The sequence below is a fragment of the Monopterus albus genome, unplaced genomic scaffold (genome assembly GCF_001952655.1).
Source record: "Monopterus albus unplaced genomic scaffold, M_albus_1.0 scaffold30.1, whole genome shotgun sequence".
Classification (NCBI taxonomy): Eukaryota; Metazoa; Chordata; class Actinopteri; order Synbranchiformes; family Synbranchidae; genus Monopterus; species Monopterus albus.
The window spans coordinates 1,368,307-1,384,048 of NW_018127910.1; the positions used below are offsets into that span (position 1 = coordinate 1,368,307).

At 42.0% G+C, this 15,742-nt stretch overlaps 1 protein-coding gene across 6 annotated transcripts in view; it reads right to left on the reverse strand.

The window, feature by feature from the left end:
- LOC109958090 (FERM, RhoGEF and pleckstrin domain-containing protein 1-like) overlaps positions 1–15,742 on the reverse strand; it is a 48,696-nt gene that overhangs the window by 29,719 nt on the left and 3,235 nt on the right. For all 6 annotated transcript variants that reach the window (XM_020596443.1, XM_020596445.1, XM_020596442.1 and 3 more), the window contains exon 2: positions 14,336–14,542. In XM_020596443.1, coding sequence (XP_020452099.1) covers positions 14,336–14,515 — 180 coding nt within the window. In that variant the 5' untranslated portion in view covers positions 14,516–14,542. The remainder of the gene's footprint in view (positions 1–14,335; positions 14,543–15,742) is intronic.

Here is a 15,742-nt window from a genome sequence, read left to right on the forward strand (position 1 = left end):
GTACAGGTTAAACCGACAGAACACTTGTTGGGAAAAAAAAAAAGCCCTTTGACTGACTGACGACATCACTCTGCTCATGATTTCACACTGTGGGATCCAACTGGTCTCTGTATGGTATCAACACTTTCTGATTCGAAGGCTGGGAGAACAGTGTTGTGCCTCACCACTGCCTCACCTCTGACCACCACAGGTTTTCTGAGAGGGGCCCACTGTGAATAAAATGAGACTTGGGAGCTTCTGTGGTGTTCAGCAGATTTGTTCTGAGACTAGAGCAGACAGGTGTTTTCAAGAACGCGCTGCCTGTTGGTACCGTCCTGCTGCACGCTCCCTTGCACATAATCTCTGCCAGTAATAAATAAAGACAGCTGCCCATGCTGCTTTACTGGAGAGGCCAATCAATAGGCCTCTTCAAGATTAGCCTTAAACTACTTGGCTCTCAGCGCAGCAAATCCAGAGGCCCTCTTTTCTGTGATGCAGTCGGGTAACTGTACTGATAACAGCTGTCGTGACCTACCATCCCAAACTTCGTCAAACAAGGCTGCAAGGAAAAAACTGCAACAATCTTCAGCAAAAGCACTGTTCTGCCTTATCTGTACAATCCATCCATAAAGGCAAAACCTGTACTGAGAAACAGTCTAAGTCTGTAGTATATACACAGTTAAAACAATCAGATCAGACCAAATACAGGCTAATTCTGCTTTAAAAACGATTGTCAATAACTGTGAAAATGCTAACTCCAGGGAAGCCCAAGGGGCAGTATCAATAAGTCAAAATCATGGTTAAGCTTTTTAACATATTCAAAATAAACATCTAATTATCACTTGGCCAATCAGCTGGGATTTCACTGTCAGTGCATACAGTAGCTGACCTGAGCACGCAGATGTAGAGACAAGAGCCTCAGACCAAGGCTGCACTTCCTGAGGATGAGGATTTGAATAAGTGCCCATGACATCACTACTATAACCAGTGTATAGTAAGATGTCTGCTGAATTTAAAGCATGTGGCCATTTGACTTTCTCCTATACTATACGTAGACATCTTCTTACTGACACTCTCAAGCATTTCAAAAAGATGCATGCGTTTTGAAGGTGATGCAATCTTTAATAAAATTCTCTCCTGAATGTAGATGTGATTTTAAGATACCTAATCAAAACATCCATCAGTTGCTGAGACAGTCACTGAAAATCACACATGGGGAAAGGAGTCATCCCCTCTGGAAGCATGACTATACCAACTTTTCATCCAGTACCTTGACAAAACATTCCCATTCTGACACCCCAAGCAACTGTTTTAGTGTTTTATTTGACTGAGATCTGAAATGAAAGAGCTGACAATGTACAGTAAGTGTGCAACTGAACCGTTTGCACTAAGGTTTGGCCAAAAAATAAACTTGGTGGTAAAACACCTGCGCTAAGAAAAATACAATTTGAAAAAAAAATAAAAAAAATAAAAAATCTCTAGCACCAATTTAAATGTTCTATTGTGTCACTCTGACACGATATTCAGTGCAGAATTACACTGCCCATTACGATGTAGCACAGTTTAAATCTTCCACCCTCTCTGTGAATCACCCTGCGGCGGGAGCACTGGCACTGGTTCGCCACAGCATGACAAATGTTGACGCTTGTCCTAAGGTGAAATCTCTGTCGGTGGAGAAACTCAAACTAATGTGAGAGCGGACACAGCTTCAGTGAAGGCAGCTGTTGCTCCCTGTCTGCAGGCCACTGGCTCTGGTAGGAATTTAAGCCTCTGTGACTACAGAATACCAATTCTTCTCCACTGGAAGACAGAGCAAGACCAGTAACCATGGCAACATAAAGAAAATTGTGATTACTAATCTCAGAGAAGAAAAAAAAAAAGGAATCAACTGGAGCTGAATGGAGGCATGTGACTAAGGTTAAATAGTAAGCAATTATTTTCACATAAAAAGTTACAATTTGATAAGTCTACAGCATAATGTACTTTTAAAGGAGAATTAAATTCTATTTCTCCATGTAATAATGTTGGAATTACGGTGACTGTGACCATGGAGACCAAAAATACTGTGCATAGGATGCAAACACCACACCCTGTCCAAGGCTTCTCTAGCACACCTCAAACCATTTCTATTTGCTGTAAGCCAAATAACAGAGATGTGTCTACTACCACACACTCACACATAAATCTGGCTGTGGAAATGGGAGCACTGGACTCATGCTTTTCAGTGATGGGGTTTAAGGGTTCTCAGACACTGAAACAACCCACTCTGGCTAATTTAACAACACATCAATAATAGACAAGAGGTGAACATGAGTGTTTCCGCAAGTACGAGGGTTAAAGCGCAAGAGTGTTCGGTTTGAATGCAGGCGTAGTGTTTGTCTCACCAAGCGAGGTTAGAGAGCCAGCGCTGGGTGCAACCCAGGCTTTCGGCCTCACAGTGCTGGCTTACTTTTTAAATGGGAGATCTCCATGGTAACCTAACAGTATGCAGCATAGTGGCCGCGCTCTGGAGGAGGTTCAGTTCAGAGGACTGCATTAAAAAAAAAGCCTGTCCACTAATCAAACACCTATGTGACATGATTTGTCCATGACTGTGATATGGAAAAACCTGAGGTGGAAAACTTTGTGACTAAATGCAGCAGAAATGAGCTGAACTAATAAATCATGAAGCATGTGACTTAAATGCCGCTGGTCACTGAAGAGACAAAAAGGGCAGTGGCAGACGTGACCATCAGATCTGTGTGAAGCAATGAGGAAACTGTAACGTTTCATTAGTTAACTGCCAACATGTTTATGCCATATGCTGTCACATCGCTTACTGAATTATTAATTAAAAATTTAGAAAGCTGTTTATCTCAAACTGTGCAACTTCGGTACAAAGATGGAAACCTGCATTTGTGATTCACCTTTTCTTTTGCTAATCTTCTGGAAATGTAGTAAAGGTTTGCACCAGATTTAAAACTAAATGTCACTGGCAAAAGGTTCCCAACGTCTGAGTCAGATGCCAGAGCAGGATTTGATTTGGACTGAGAATCTGTAGCACAGCAGAGAGGCAGAAAGAGGGGCCTGGATGTTGTACTCATTCAAATTCTCTGCCCAAATCCACTCAATTCTCAAAGTCCAGATCCCGGCTTTAATGGATTTAAATGAAATAAAGGAAGGGAGCTACAATAAAACCACAAGACACATGTAGCTAGCAGACATTAAAAAAAAAACAAGAAAATTAGCCAATGAGTCCTTGACTCCACTGCACCAAAGGATCTGATCACAGGAAACAGGATCCACAAGAAATTCAGCCTTTGCATAATGCAACAATCAAACTGTGCTGTAAAATGAAATTAAAGTGAGGTGATGTGAGTTAAACAGAATGTGTCAGCACTTAACATGGTTGACCCCCTTAGTCAGCTTCCGCAGCTCTCAGCGACACAAAATTGAAAGAAATCATCATAACTTTGACAACTGTCTCCTCGAACTACAGCTATTCTGCAAGCCCTTGCAGTGCCAGACACTGTGAAGCAGTCAGTTGCTGCTGTTCAGCCACTGCAGAGATCTGAAATGCCCAGAGCAGACAACCCCCCATTGGCTGTGTGAAAGCAGACATCCCCTAGGACAAACCCTTGGGTTGAACAGTATTGAGTGGCATTTCCACACTGGTCCCTATTTGCAGCTTTGACTCTTTTAGTCCTGGACCTCTGTGCATCACTTATCAATAGAGACAGCTGGAGAAAAGCTAAACAGTTGGGATGCCTGGTCTAAAGCTCAAGGAAGCATTGTGGTGTGTCAAAGTGCATTTTAGTAGAGCCAAGGCAGTTTTTTATGTTTCTTTCTAAAAACTTGGTCTTCCTGAGTCTTCTTCATAGAATGAAGTCTGGTGGGCACAGACACTGTTGCAACTGATATTGGCAGGCGTCTTGTAGCTGTTTTGAAGTTTTCCTTGGTTCTTTTTCTACCATTCGAACTGTGCTTCTGTTCAACCTGGGGTCTTGCAGCCTTCACCTTGACTATGCACGGCAATTATTTTCTTCCTTGCCTCCTTAGACAACGCTCTTCTCTTCTGCAGCTAGTCTGTGTTCAGTGGGGTAGAAATAATAACATCAAATGGCACAAAAGATTACTTTTCTCTATTGCAATAGCTTGAAATACCACTACAATACACTTATTTATCACCAACATCCATTTTTTTTGTCCAAGCCATTTTAGAAGATCTTTGTAGAATAAACAAAGCTTTCATTCTTTTCACAGTGTCTTTGTCTTATCCTATGGTAAACCAACTGTGTGCAGTTCCGTATGACCAAAGAGCTTCTAATGGCCACATTTTTAGGGAAATAATGGAGATAATGTAATTATCTGACCTAAACCGAACTACACCCCTTCCATTTTCACACAATTTAAGCCTACTGGAACCACCATACTTCCACTCGTGTTTTTCGCTACCCATTCATTTCTTTCCGCCCCTTTTATTCTAATCTTTTTCCCTCCGCAAGGTGCACAAGCAACCTACGCAACATACACAGACATACCTATCCTTATATTTTCATTCATACTTAGTGAGGGCAGGTCTTTGCTAGTGAACTAAATGTTTTGATAATGTCGACACTTTTACCAACATCTATACAGAGGAAACCTGAGTAAGCTATGTGAGTTCAGTTGTGTGGTTGCTCTTAACCATGGTAGCTTATGATACAGTTTTAATAGTGAGGGGCTGGGGATGGGTGGTATCAGGTCAGTACATTACAAAGATAGCAGTACATGCATGTGTGTAATGACACTCATGAAACAAGTTCTAAACCTTCAACCAGCTCTTTGAAACATGTGTCCTCACAGTGTACTGCCTTGCAAGCACACACATACCCAGGAATGTCCCTCCTTCAGTTTTTGCTTCTTTCAACTTGACTCTCACTCCCACACATCTCTATCTAGCCAAGAGACCCTAAATTCAATTACTGCCAGGGTGCAGCGGGAGACAGACTCAGCTGCACAGGCACAGCTGAAAGACATTCTGACATGCAACATGTCAAGCAAATGCATCATGGGAGTCACTTCACTGCAGGCAGAGCTGCAGCACTGGCCAAAAACATAGCCAAAAGGGAATGTGGCATTTGTTTTAATTACAGATGAAGCACAGTGGAATATAACAGGAGAAACGAGAGCAGCATACTCTGTGTGGTGCAGCAGAACACCTTTCTAACTTATTAGAACATTTCATGAGGGCAAGAAAAGTGGAGACAGAACACCCAGGGTAAAATAAGACACCTCACGATAAGAATAACCCATTGATGTCACACTGCTGGTCGGGCCTGGCATGTTAATTACTCCTCTGAATCTCAATGAGAAATTCATAATTCATTGAGGAGGGCCAGTGCTACTGTGAAGCTCCTGTGCAGCTGAGGCAAACCAATTCCCCTGAGAGTTTCCGCTTTTATTTGAGACCAGGAGGATATCACAAAGTGCAGGCTGTGTAAGAATCACTGCCACACCTATCGTGTACTGTGAACCCTGCTGTTACTTAGAGGGAGGGATTTAGCACCACAGTTCAAGAGCATAATGAAAGGATCTGAATGCTGTCATCAAAGGCCAATGTTCAATGGGGTAATGTACGTGCATGGGCGTGAAAAGTCAGAGGATCCACCTTCATGTTTCTGTCACAAAACCCTCCAAAGAGATCTGAAATTAGGTTTGCATTCTCCTACTTGGTTAGTGACTTGACAACAGGCAGACAGAGTCGACATGAGCATCTTCAACAAGATACATCCATCTTGGTTACCATAGGAACAAGACTTATTATAAAGGCATCACTTGTCCCAAAGCACCCGGGCACAGTATAGAAACCAGTGGAGCAGAATTTTGACAGAGTCAGACACAACCTGACAGCATTAGTGACAGCTTTCGTCATTAGCTCTGTGCTGCTTCAGGCTGTCCTTCCAAGAAACAGCATGAATGATGCAGGTTTCTCTATGCAGGACCGCCTAGCGCTGAGCTGTACCACTATAGCTATGTTTACAGTTGGCATGTTTGCTTGTGCTTTATGGGAAGAGGAGAAGCGACATGACTGAAGTACTTACCATTCAAATGGTAGTCGGCTGCAATAAAACACACCACCAGGTTTTGTCTCTTTTTATCAGTCAAGATTATGCCGTGCTTTTATCTACCTGTTCAGATTTTTCTACATGAATATTAAAAATAATTTTCTCAAACTCTAAACTGCAATTATTAAGGCGTACATGACTTAGGTTGGAGGGACACTGATGTCTGCAATAAAAACTGCAATTGAGCGCATAGAGATATTTTTGTAACTTTTCTTTAATGAAACATCAAATTGCAATAAAGATGAAACATTGGGTTAAAGTTTTACATTTTCTGTCTTTCTCTCACTTTTTTTTTTTTTTTTTTTACAAACCTCCAACTAAAAATGAAGTGCAATATTCCGACTTCTCCAAATATAAACAGGTGCAACATTTAATAGAAACAGAAGACTGTGTGTTACATCAGTCGTACTGAGCACACAGTTCTCTTTGCAGTGTGTCTGGTTTCTATTTGCTGTGTTTTACAATGGGTAGGATACACTGTACATATACATGCATTTCATGTGCTGCCAGTAATTCCCTCATTGTGTACTGTTTTTCAAAGATCTGGACGTAGTTTTCCCTTCTTCAAGGTGTTTCTGTAGGCTCCTCTGGTCAAAGCTCATGACGCTGAAAACTGACCATCTATGATCTCCGCCAATCAATCAGTACATCTCTAGATGTATGATCCTGTGCAGCTGACCCATCATAGCTGGAAGCTTACTTTTTATGGTGGCAATAAATACAGTGGACATCCCATCTGTGTGCTAATTCTCCAGTTAAACAAAAATACTGTATGTAGATGGAGTGGTGGCATTCTTCTTTATGTCTCACATCAAAGTGTGCGGTTTCCAGCATCCTCTAACATGTTAGTATTCTTAGCCATCAGCCACCAGATAATTCCCACTGTTGCTCCTCTACTGTGAGTCTTATCCTCCGCGACCCAATTACATTTCAGGATGTGAGCAAGGAAGATGGCTGTATGTGGGAAACAACCACCCCCTCACATCCCGCTGCAGGAATTCAATTTTATGCCATGAGGGAAAGGCAACCAAGGGTTCAGAGTTCACATGAGGAAAGCATGAGAATATTTTTTGGCAGAAGACAGTCAGTGCAAGAATGATGCAAGGCACATGTATGCCATTCTCACATTACTGAACGCTTTTAATATTTTCCAGCTTCAGTGTGGCTCATTCACCAGAGGAAAATCTGAAAAAGTCTTTCATGTTTGAACAGCATGCAAGAGTCTTCATAACCACGACACTGACTCTACTGTAGCACACACATCTTCCATTTATGTTTTCATGGTGACACTGAGCATATGACGTCTCCCCCTACAGCCCTGCCACCCTAAACACAATGCCATCATTCAGGAAATCTCGGCCAATCAGCAGCAAGGAGCTAATAATCCTCCAGAAGTTGTCAGTCATATTTTAAGTCAAGGCATTTCGATACAAAAGGAGGAACCTGGCACACGTACGTACCTCCAGCACACAGTGAGGTGGGCTGTTTCTCCTGCATATGTTAGTCATAATTGGTGTGCAGTGCACTACACTCACATTAATGCTCTGCATGGAGAACACCCCGCCCCCCCCACTCCTCCCTGACAGATATCAGAGGAAGACAGAACTCTGCAGCACAGCAACCAGCTCAGATGCTCCTCATCTTCCTCGATGTGTAGCCATGGCAACCCGCACATAGACCAGCGTGATTCCATGTGGCCTTTCAACGATTAACTTTTATAGTGTTGAAATTTATAGCAACGTATGCTCACTGAGCGAGCATCATCCTAGGATCCAACCTACCTCAGAGGGAATATGCTGTACACTGCAGCTCAAAGGTCAGGGCAGTTTCACCAACAAAGTGCTCTCTAGCAGCAAAGGGATAGATGCTAAATGACAATTAATTCTTCTTCATGGCAGGAGGCCGCATAAAGTAACAGCATGTGTTTTCTATGACAAAATAACAACAGCCTAAAGCAGGCAGAAGCAATACTATTGGGACAGCAAAGTACAAAAGCAGATACAAGAAATGCTTCTGTTTTCACACTAGTGAACAAACGCAATATGTTAGCAGAACAGAGAGCAGTGACAAACATCAGATGCTTGGATGCTAGTAAAGCCCAGACTCATTGCTGTATCAAGGCTTGTTTCCCCAGTCAGGCTCCAAACACCTTCTTGGGCGACATGAGAGACAGAATCAGAGAGGTGCTATTTATCTGCACATTGTCTCTAACAATCCTTTCACTCACCACTCTCTGTAAAGACAAGCTTAATCTACTGGGGGGAAAGGCGACAGCCAACAGAGGCACACTACCTGAAATGTTTACATGTCAGCATTAGAGGAGTGTTACAATCACAGCACAGTTAATCTAAATACATGACTCGAGCACGACTCACATCAGAAAAAGGGCAGTAAGTGTAATGTGTTTAGAAAGCTCACTGACATGGTGTAAAAAGTAGGACACAGTTGGGTTTGTTGTTCTGGGCTGAAGAGCCGCTGCCCCGTTCTCCCGAATGCTCGAACAGCCAAGCAAATCCCATTTGTTCGCATATTCGGCCAATGACGGCACATGGCAGAATGTTGGTGCCAAATCATCCTCTGCGCCCAAATCATTCAACCATCACCTCTTCTCCCCCTAAAGCACTGTGAGGCTGGGGAAGCAGACCGTGTCCCCACCACAGCTCCAAGTATAACAGGATTTAGCATGCAGCTTCCAGACTAGACTGTACCCCCTCCTTCTGAGCGCTGCCTTCCTTTACAGTCAATATGTGATATTTGAAAATACACATCATGAGACATGAAATCCTGGGAACCTTTGGAGGTTTCTAATGAGCACAACTAGTACGTGTGCTGAATTTCTAATATGTTGACTTGTCTCACTGCACAGAGGCAACGATGGAGAAGATGAAATCCATAAGACTATGTCCACGTAGGTCTACACATAACTAGGATTATATCGTTATATTAGTTGTACTGCTGCAAGCTAGTGCATATGTTGCTTAATTTACTCTAAGATTAATGATGATTAATGACTAAATAATAAAAAAAAAAGACAAGACAAAAATCTATAGTTTCTACATGAATTTACCACAGGATAAACAAACAGGTAGGCGCCCTCACAGGCTCCAAGTAATTACTATTGTCATTACTGACTGATCTGCCAATTATTTTTAAGTTACATGCTTCACTGGTTGGTCAATAAAATGACTGAACAGTAACAAAAACCATATTTCAGTATCCAAATGCACAACCTGTTGCCCATATACTGCTTAAGATATGTTAAAATAATTATCAGATATTACATAAACAGCACTTCACAATTGAGATTCTGGAATGATACATATGTCTTGAAATAAGACTTATGACTTGCATTAATTGACGAGCTTAAGCCGTAGCATCGATACTGGCCAGGACCTTTTTGTCTGTTCAAATCAATGTAACTGACCCTTTTACCAAACTTAATAATAATATAAACATTTTCTGCAGTGAGGAAAAATACCCACAATGTGTACATACAGTATGTTACAATTTGAGTCTGGAAACATATCAGACTCATGAAATTAATTCACTGTATTGCATACACAAAGGCAATGGCATCAGTGTCAAATTTAATAAGTACTCTGATCAGTACACACAACATGAGCCAATCACACTAATCAAGTAACTGGTGTTACATAGTGGGTTAGGTGAAGGGTTAGGGGTTAGGGTACCCTAACTTATTCCAGATTCTTTGTGTGCACTGATCCACAGGTGGCACAAAGCAGAAACATCCCCGCTCCTCCTCCACACTGCTGCTCAGCCGGTCATTAAATAACCATACTGAAGCTGAGCTGAAGGAAGCCCTTCATCATGTTTCTACTCATTAAGTCAGGACCTCATTGCCATTCAGCTGACAACAAGGCACACTGGAGCTGCTCTAATTGCTTCCTACCACAATGAAAGGGTGACAGCATATGGGGAGAAGAGTGGCAAGGCGATGGTAAGCCCTCTGGACTGGTGTGAGAGTCTGAAGCCTGCAGGCTGTTCGTTTTGAGACATAGCCGCCCTCTACCTGGGCGGGTCTTGTTGGCCTGGTTTCTCTGTGCAGTTTCTGGCTGTAAACAAGCTTTATTTATGGTAATGAATGGAGAAGAGAAAAAAACATCTTCCTGAGCACGAGATGCCATTTTGTGCAGGTTAAGTATGGCATGATCAAAAACATAGGAAGCCAAAAGAGTCTAGTCAGCAGGTGATTCTTAGTGATTTCATCTCTCACTCTGTGCACGCCTCTGGACCTGCTATGCTGTGACAAACTTTGGAAATGGCAGCAATAAAGTGTGGATCAAACCATGGGAATAACACACTGAGATCATAGTCAGCTTCTCACCAAGTCATGAATCACACCCTGTAGCTGATATTATTGTGACTCAGAGGGCAGACCTCGGACATGCTTTATGCCAGGTTAAGAAGGGGTTTTACTGCATAACGTCAATAAAATGTTTCTTGTTCTGTAGAGAGATCAAATTAATGTGTGTTATAATGTTTGGTTTAACAGAGGTCGCATCAACTGAGTACAAACAAAGCCAGGAGAGGCATCCAAAAACATTGTTCACCTTTATCCACTGATCAAAAGCTGAAGCTGAAAGTTAATAATGCACAGTGTCTTATTGTTTAGTATGGACATGTCCAGGGCCATGCTAGTAGCTCTCTGAGGTTTTAGGCTACATGATAAAATATGCTAAAATGCTCACAATGACAGTGGACTTGCTGGCATGTTTACCATTCTAGTCACTAACAGCTCCTAGTTAGTACTAAACATAAAGGTCGGCTTTGGCTGATGGGAAGTGTTATTAGTTTTGTAGGTGCTGGGTCTTAAACCAAAGAATTGGACACTGAAATCTGACCTAAGGGCACTAGATGAAAAGGTGAAGAACAGTCACAGTTAATTATAATTCATCCTCAGGGTGACATGAATGTCAACCTATCCAACAGTTGTTGAAACATTTCTCTCAGAAGCAATAGTGTCAACCTCATGACGATGGCAGAGGCCATGATGTGGATGCAGAAGGGTTTGAATGGATAAGCAATGGTGCTTGAGGGGATGAACCAAAGTCAGCAGAATTCATCCATTCATGATGAATGCCTGTACAAAACTTCACAACAATGAATTTAATAGTTACTGGGATATCTTAGTTTGGACCAACTGTACGTGACAAATATGTTTTTTCTTGTGCCTGTGTATTAACTTGCCACTGATTTTATTGGTAATTAGGAAAGCAAAACTAATTCTTTGAATGGGTCTGTGCTGGGTAAAACTCATATGGAAAGCAAATGAAAATGCCAAGAGATGAGGGGGGTTGTAATTAATTGAGGATTTTTTTCTCCACAGTGGCCTTTTAAGGGAGCCGTACAATAACTGCAATGGATAAAGTGATGAGTGGAGAGGACAGAGTACAGTCCTCGGTGAGAGAAACCATATGTGTTTCACTTTCTAACAGTGAGCATCTGTGTTGCTAATGTCTGTACTGAATGGGAGGTGGAATGTTCCTTGGTAGGTTAAGTTTGTTTGTATTCTAGCAGAAAGACTTGGCTAATGGAGCCTGACTGTTTCCTTCATTCGCTGGAATGAGCATGATTCCCCTCCCTCTGTTCTGCCTGATCCTCCCATCCCCCAACCCCTAAATCCATGCCACACTCACACTGCTCACATGCAATGTCTGCAGGAGCTTCCACCATCCGTCAGCAAACATGGGCATCAAAACATCAGCACGGACAGTGTTGGGGTATGTTAGCCTGAGGACTAGAAGACACACTGAGAGATACAGTTTGCTGAACTCTGCTCAAGCACAGAAGTCAGCCTCCAGTTTTAATCCGAAAATAATTCTGTAGAAATCAATAATGAACATACAAGCTTTTTAATCAATTGCTAATTTGGTGTTGTCTGGGTTTGTGCAGCCAACAGTCTTCAGCATCAGCAAGATGTGTTCACAGCCAGGGTGCTAAGTAGGCCACAGCAGGGTATGTGTCCAATAAGATGGCTCGATAGCTCCTCAGCCCGCTGATACTCTACCTGCCCAGGTGCAAACCTACACTTGTGAACCAGAGGAACAGGAACTAAAACCTTCAGTGTAGATAACTGGGTGAGGTCAGACGTCCTATGTTTTCTTAAAGAGACAAAACGTTCCTTGCTTAAGGGACTTGGACTACAATCTTCTGAAACTAACTGCTGCTTCTCAGATAATACTGCATGTTCCTATTGCGAAATAAAGGACTAGCTAATTGCTTGACAAACATGTTTTGTAGACCATGCAGTTATCTCGCTTCAGGGGAGAGATTAACATAAGCAGGATCTGAGCCAAGTTGATGTATGTTGTTTGTATCAGCTGGACCAAACAAGCTATTTTTTTGGGATGTAACCGAATAAAACAAAAGTAGTCCCTGATAAGCATCTCACTCCAAGCATCACAGCTTTCTTGCCAAGTCAAATTGTGAGGTTTCTATGGTTTCAAAGGGGTTGGTTCTTTATCACCTGGATACATACAGTACACAAAAAAAGGCATTTTTATATCATGTGAGAAAGGAAGCAGCTACAGCACTGGACTAAACACGAATGTTTCCTGGTTTTAAGATAACTAGACACAGCCACTGACTGAGGAAAACGTACTCCTTAGACACCTCTGGGCAAAACAATATCAAGCCCACTGAGATTTTTATCAGGTGCTGACTTGAGATAGAGGATATAATGTGTGTTAAACTGAGCATGAATAAAGCTCACTGTTAGCAGAGACCTTTTGTTACCTTCTTCTGAGCCGTAGTTAGTAGTTTCACTAACAAAAGGTTCAACAAGCTCACCATCAAAACAGCTCAGCTTCAGCGTCATGACCTTAAAGGTCTACAAGAGGGTCAACACAGATGAAAATCCACTCCACGGTCATATATCCATCACCCCTCCTATCCAACATCTCACTATACTGTAGGGTCTCATTATCCCACTGTCAGTGCTGCTGTTTTGTAACCCTGTAGGTGCATCAGACCGACAGTAAGTGGAAACAAGAAGAAGGTACGGTGTGGACCAGAGCTGCTGTACAGATGTCAAAAACAATAAAGTGCGAGAGTGTGTATTTTTTGGAGGGTAGAGCAGTCTTACATTCAGACTTTGGGACAGTAAAACTCCATAAAAACCTTCTGTATGCTAGCAAAAGTCTTAGGTTGATATCTCCTCAGAGAGCAGGGCTTCAGCGCAGCTTTTTGCAGATTATGAGCCATGAAGCAGACTGAATGAGATCCCCCCCTCACCTGTTCTACCACATATTAGATGTGAACATCACCGGCTAGAATGATATTTCATTTGAAAGGCTACAATGTGAGAAAAGGCAAAGTCAAATTAAAATCAGCACATAAGCATGCTGCCTTAAAAATAGTGTACCGACTACCCAAGATCTTGTCTTGTACAACAAAAACAAATTAGGTTTTAATGCTTCACCTAACAAAAAATAATGATGATTAAATGAAGACAATTAAATCTCACTATGGGAAACTAGTGAGCCTTAAGTATTTAGTACAACACATGATACCACTAGAAGGATTAGTTATCATGCACAGCGAGCTCCGCTACCCACTTTAGGAACAACATTTACCCATACTGCCTTGTGAGCCAGCCAGAAGGACACACCCACCCAGCGCTGCACACTTGGCAACTGTCAGTGAAGCTCAGCAGCTTTAGTGTTGAACCCCATCCATACAAACTAAACAGGTCCTTTGTGGCTGTATCTGCTTCCCTCCATCACCACTTTCCTCTGTCTACACATCTTGCTCCACGTTCCAGAAGGACTGTGGTGACAGAACATGACTAGTAATAATGATCTTTTCACTTCACTTTCTGCCATTAAATCAAGGTCTGAGGACAGCTTTCCAAAACATCACAAGTTCAGAGGAATGCTGAGTGAAAGTACGCCATGCATCTTATCTTCTCATTGTCAGTAAACCCCACACAAAGCCTAAATATATGAGAGATTGTCAGGAGTTCATAGTGGAAAAAAACTGTTGCAATAAATAACAGCAGTATACCAGGTTGGACACAGTTTGGAAGATTGGAAGCAGTGGTCAGTACATGCCACCACAATAACCTGGGAGAAACCTGACATGACTAAAAAAAGCCCTCCCAGTGTCATGCATGCATTCAGCATCTTGCAGTTGCCATGCCAACCTGTTAGCAGACTGCTGCTGCTGTGATGAAAACAGGAAATCCTTCTTGGCTATTGTGCAATACTGAATCAGAAACATGCCCGGGCAAGATAGCGGTGACAACTCACCGAAATGTCGAAGAGCTCCTCTGTGTCATCCAACATACGGACCCTGACGGTGACATGCCGCCCTGGGGGCATAACTGGGGGTCTTTGCCCAGGATCCAATGTACTGATGCCAAGAGTTTCTGGGGCTCCAAGACGCTGCCCTGCTCCAGAAGACACTGGCTCTGGGTCTGGCTCTGCCATAGTGCACTGCACTGGTCACTTCCCAGCCTGCAGAAAAACCAAAACCAAGAAGGACAGAGATACAAATGTTCACATTCTCAATCACTTCACAGGAACACAAAAAGATAATTGAAGAGCTGTAAATAAATTATTCCAATAGTAAGAAACCTCCTCTCACAGCGAATCAGAAGAGGCAGTAGGTGAAATACAATGAATGCATCAGGGCCCAGAAGACAGGCTGCACAACCTTCTGTGTCACACTAACAGAATAATTGCAAATGCACTATTTGTGCTCGCCACTAATGGCTGATAATTGCTGCCTCCGGGAGAACCAATTATTGTAATAAGAAATTTTTTTTAAAAAGAGATCCAAGCACGTTCTTGAGTTCAAAGCACAGATCAGGTCGGTTTAATTTGATTTGACAAAGGAATCACAAGGATAAAGTGTAAAATCAAAGAGTCAATATGATGACAATTGATTTGGAAAGTTGTAAAGCCAAAGCACAAGAGCCAAGACACAGAGATTCAGTCAGGTTTTAAAAGGTCTCAAGGACATTAAGTCATAAGGAGACTGCAGGCAGTGTGAGGTGAATGAGCTGTTAATTTTTAAGCTATAATTAGAGAGCTAAAAAACTGACATCAGGAATACTCTATACACACAAACTCTAGATCCAGCTGTGACTATATAGAGTCCACGTAGCGCTGTTTGCTTTTAAAGATACTCAGCAAATGTTTGCATCTAACAGACTCACACATTCCCTACTATAGTGACATCCAACCAAGTTACCTGGGGTCCTTCTGCAGTTTCCACGAGCTACACTGAAAGACTGTGGAGAAGCTTAACTAATATGAAAAAATACAAAATAGGATTTGAATAAAACATACATTATCCACTTAGTGAGTCTGCTGTAACAACTGAGCATCATCATTAAAAAGACAAGCAAAGTTTTAAAAAAGGGGGGGATTAATAGTTGTAATGCTTAAAAGTAGTGGATTAAATGTAAAGACAAACAGGTAAATAAATAAATAGTGAGATTTAAATAATGGACAATAGCTAACAAGTGTTCAAATGCTTAGACATAGTTAGACTCCCTCAGCAAAGTAATGAATAAATGGGTAATACAGTTCAACTTAATGGCTAAGCCACTGAAATAATTTGCTTAACGTAGCCTAAGTGATAATGGCTGAAATAAACAATAGTGTCAATACAGAGGTTCATCTGACAGGACAACATCTGACATCTACTAT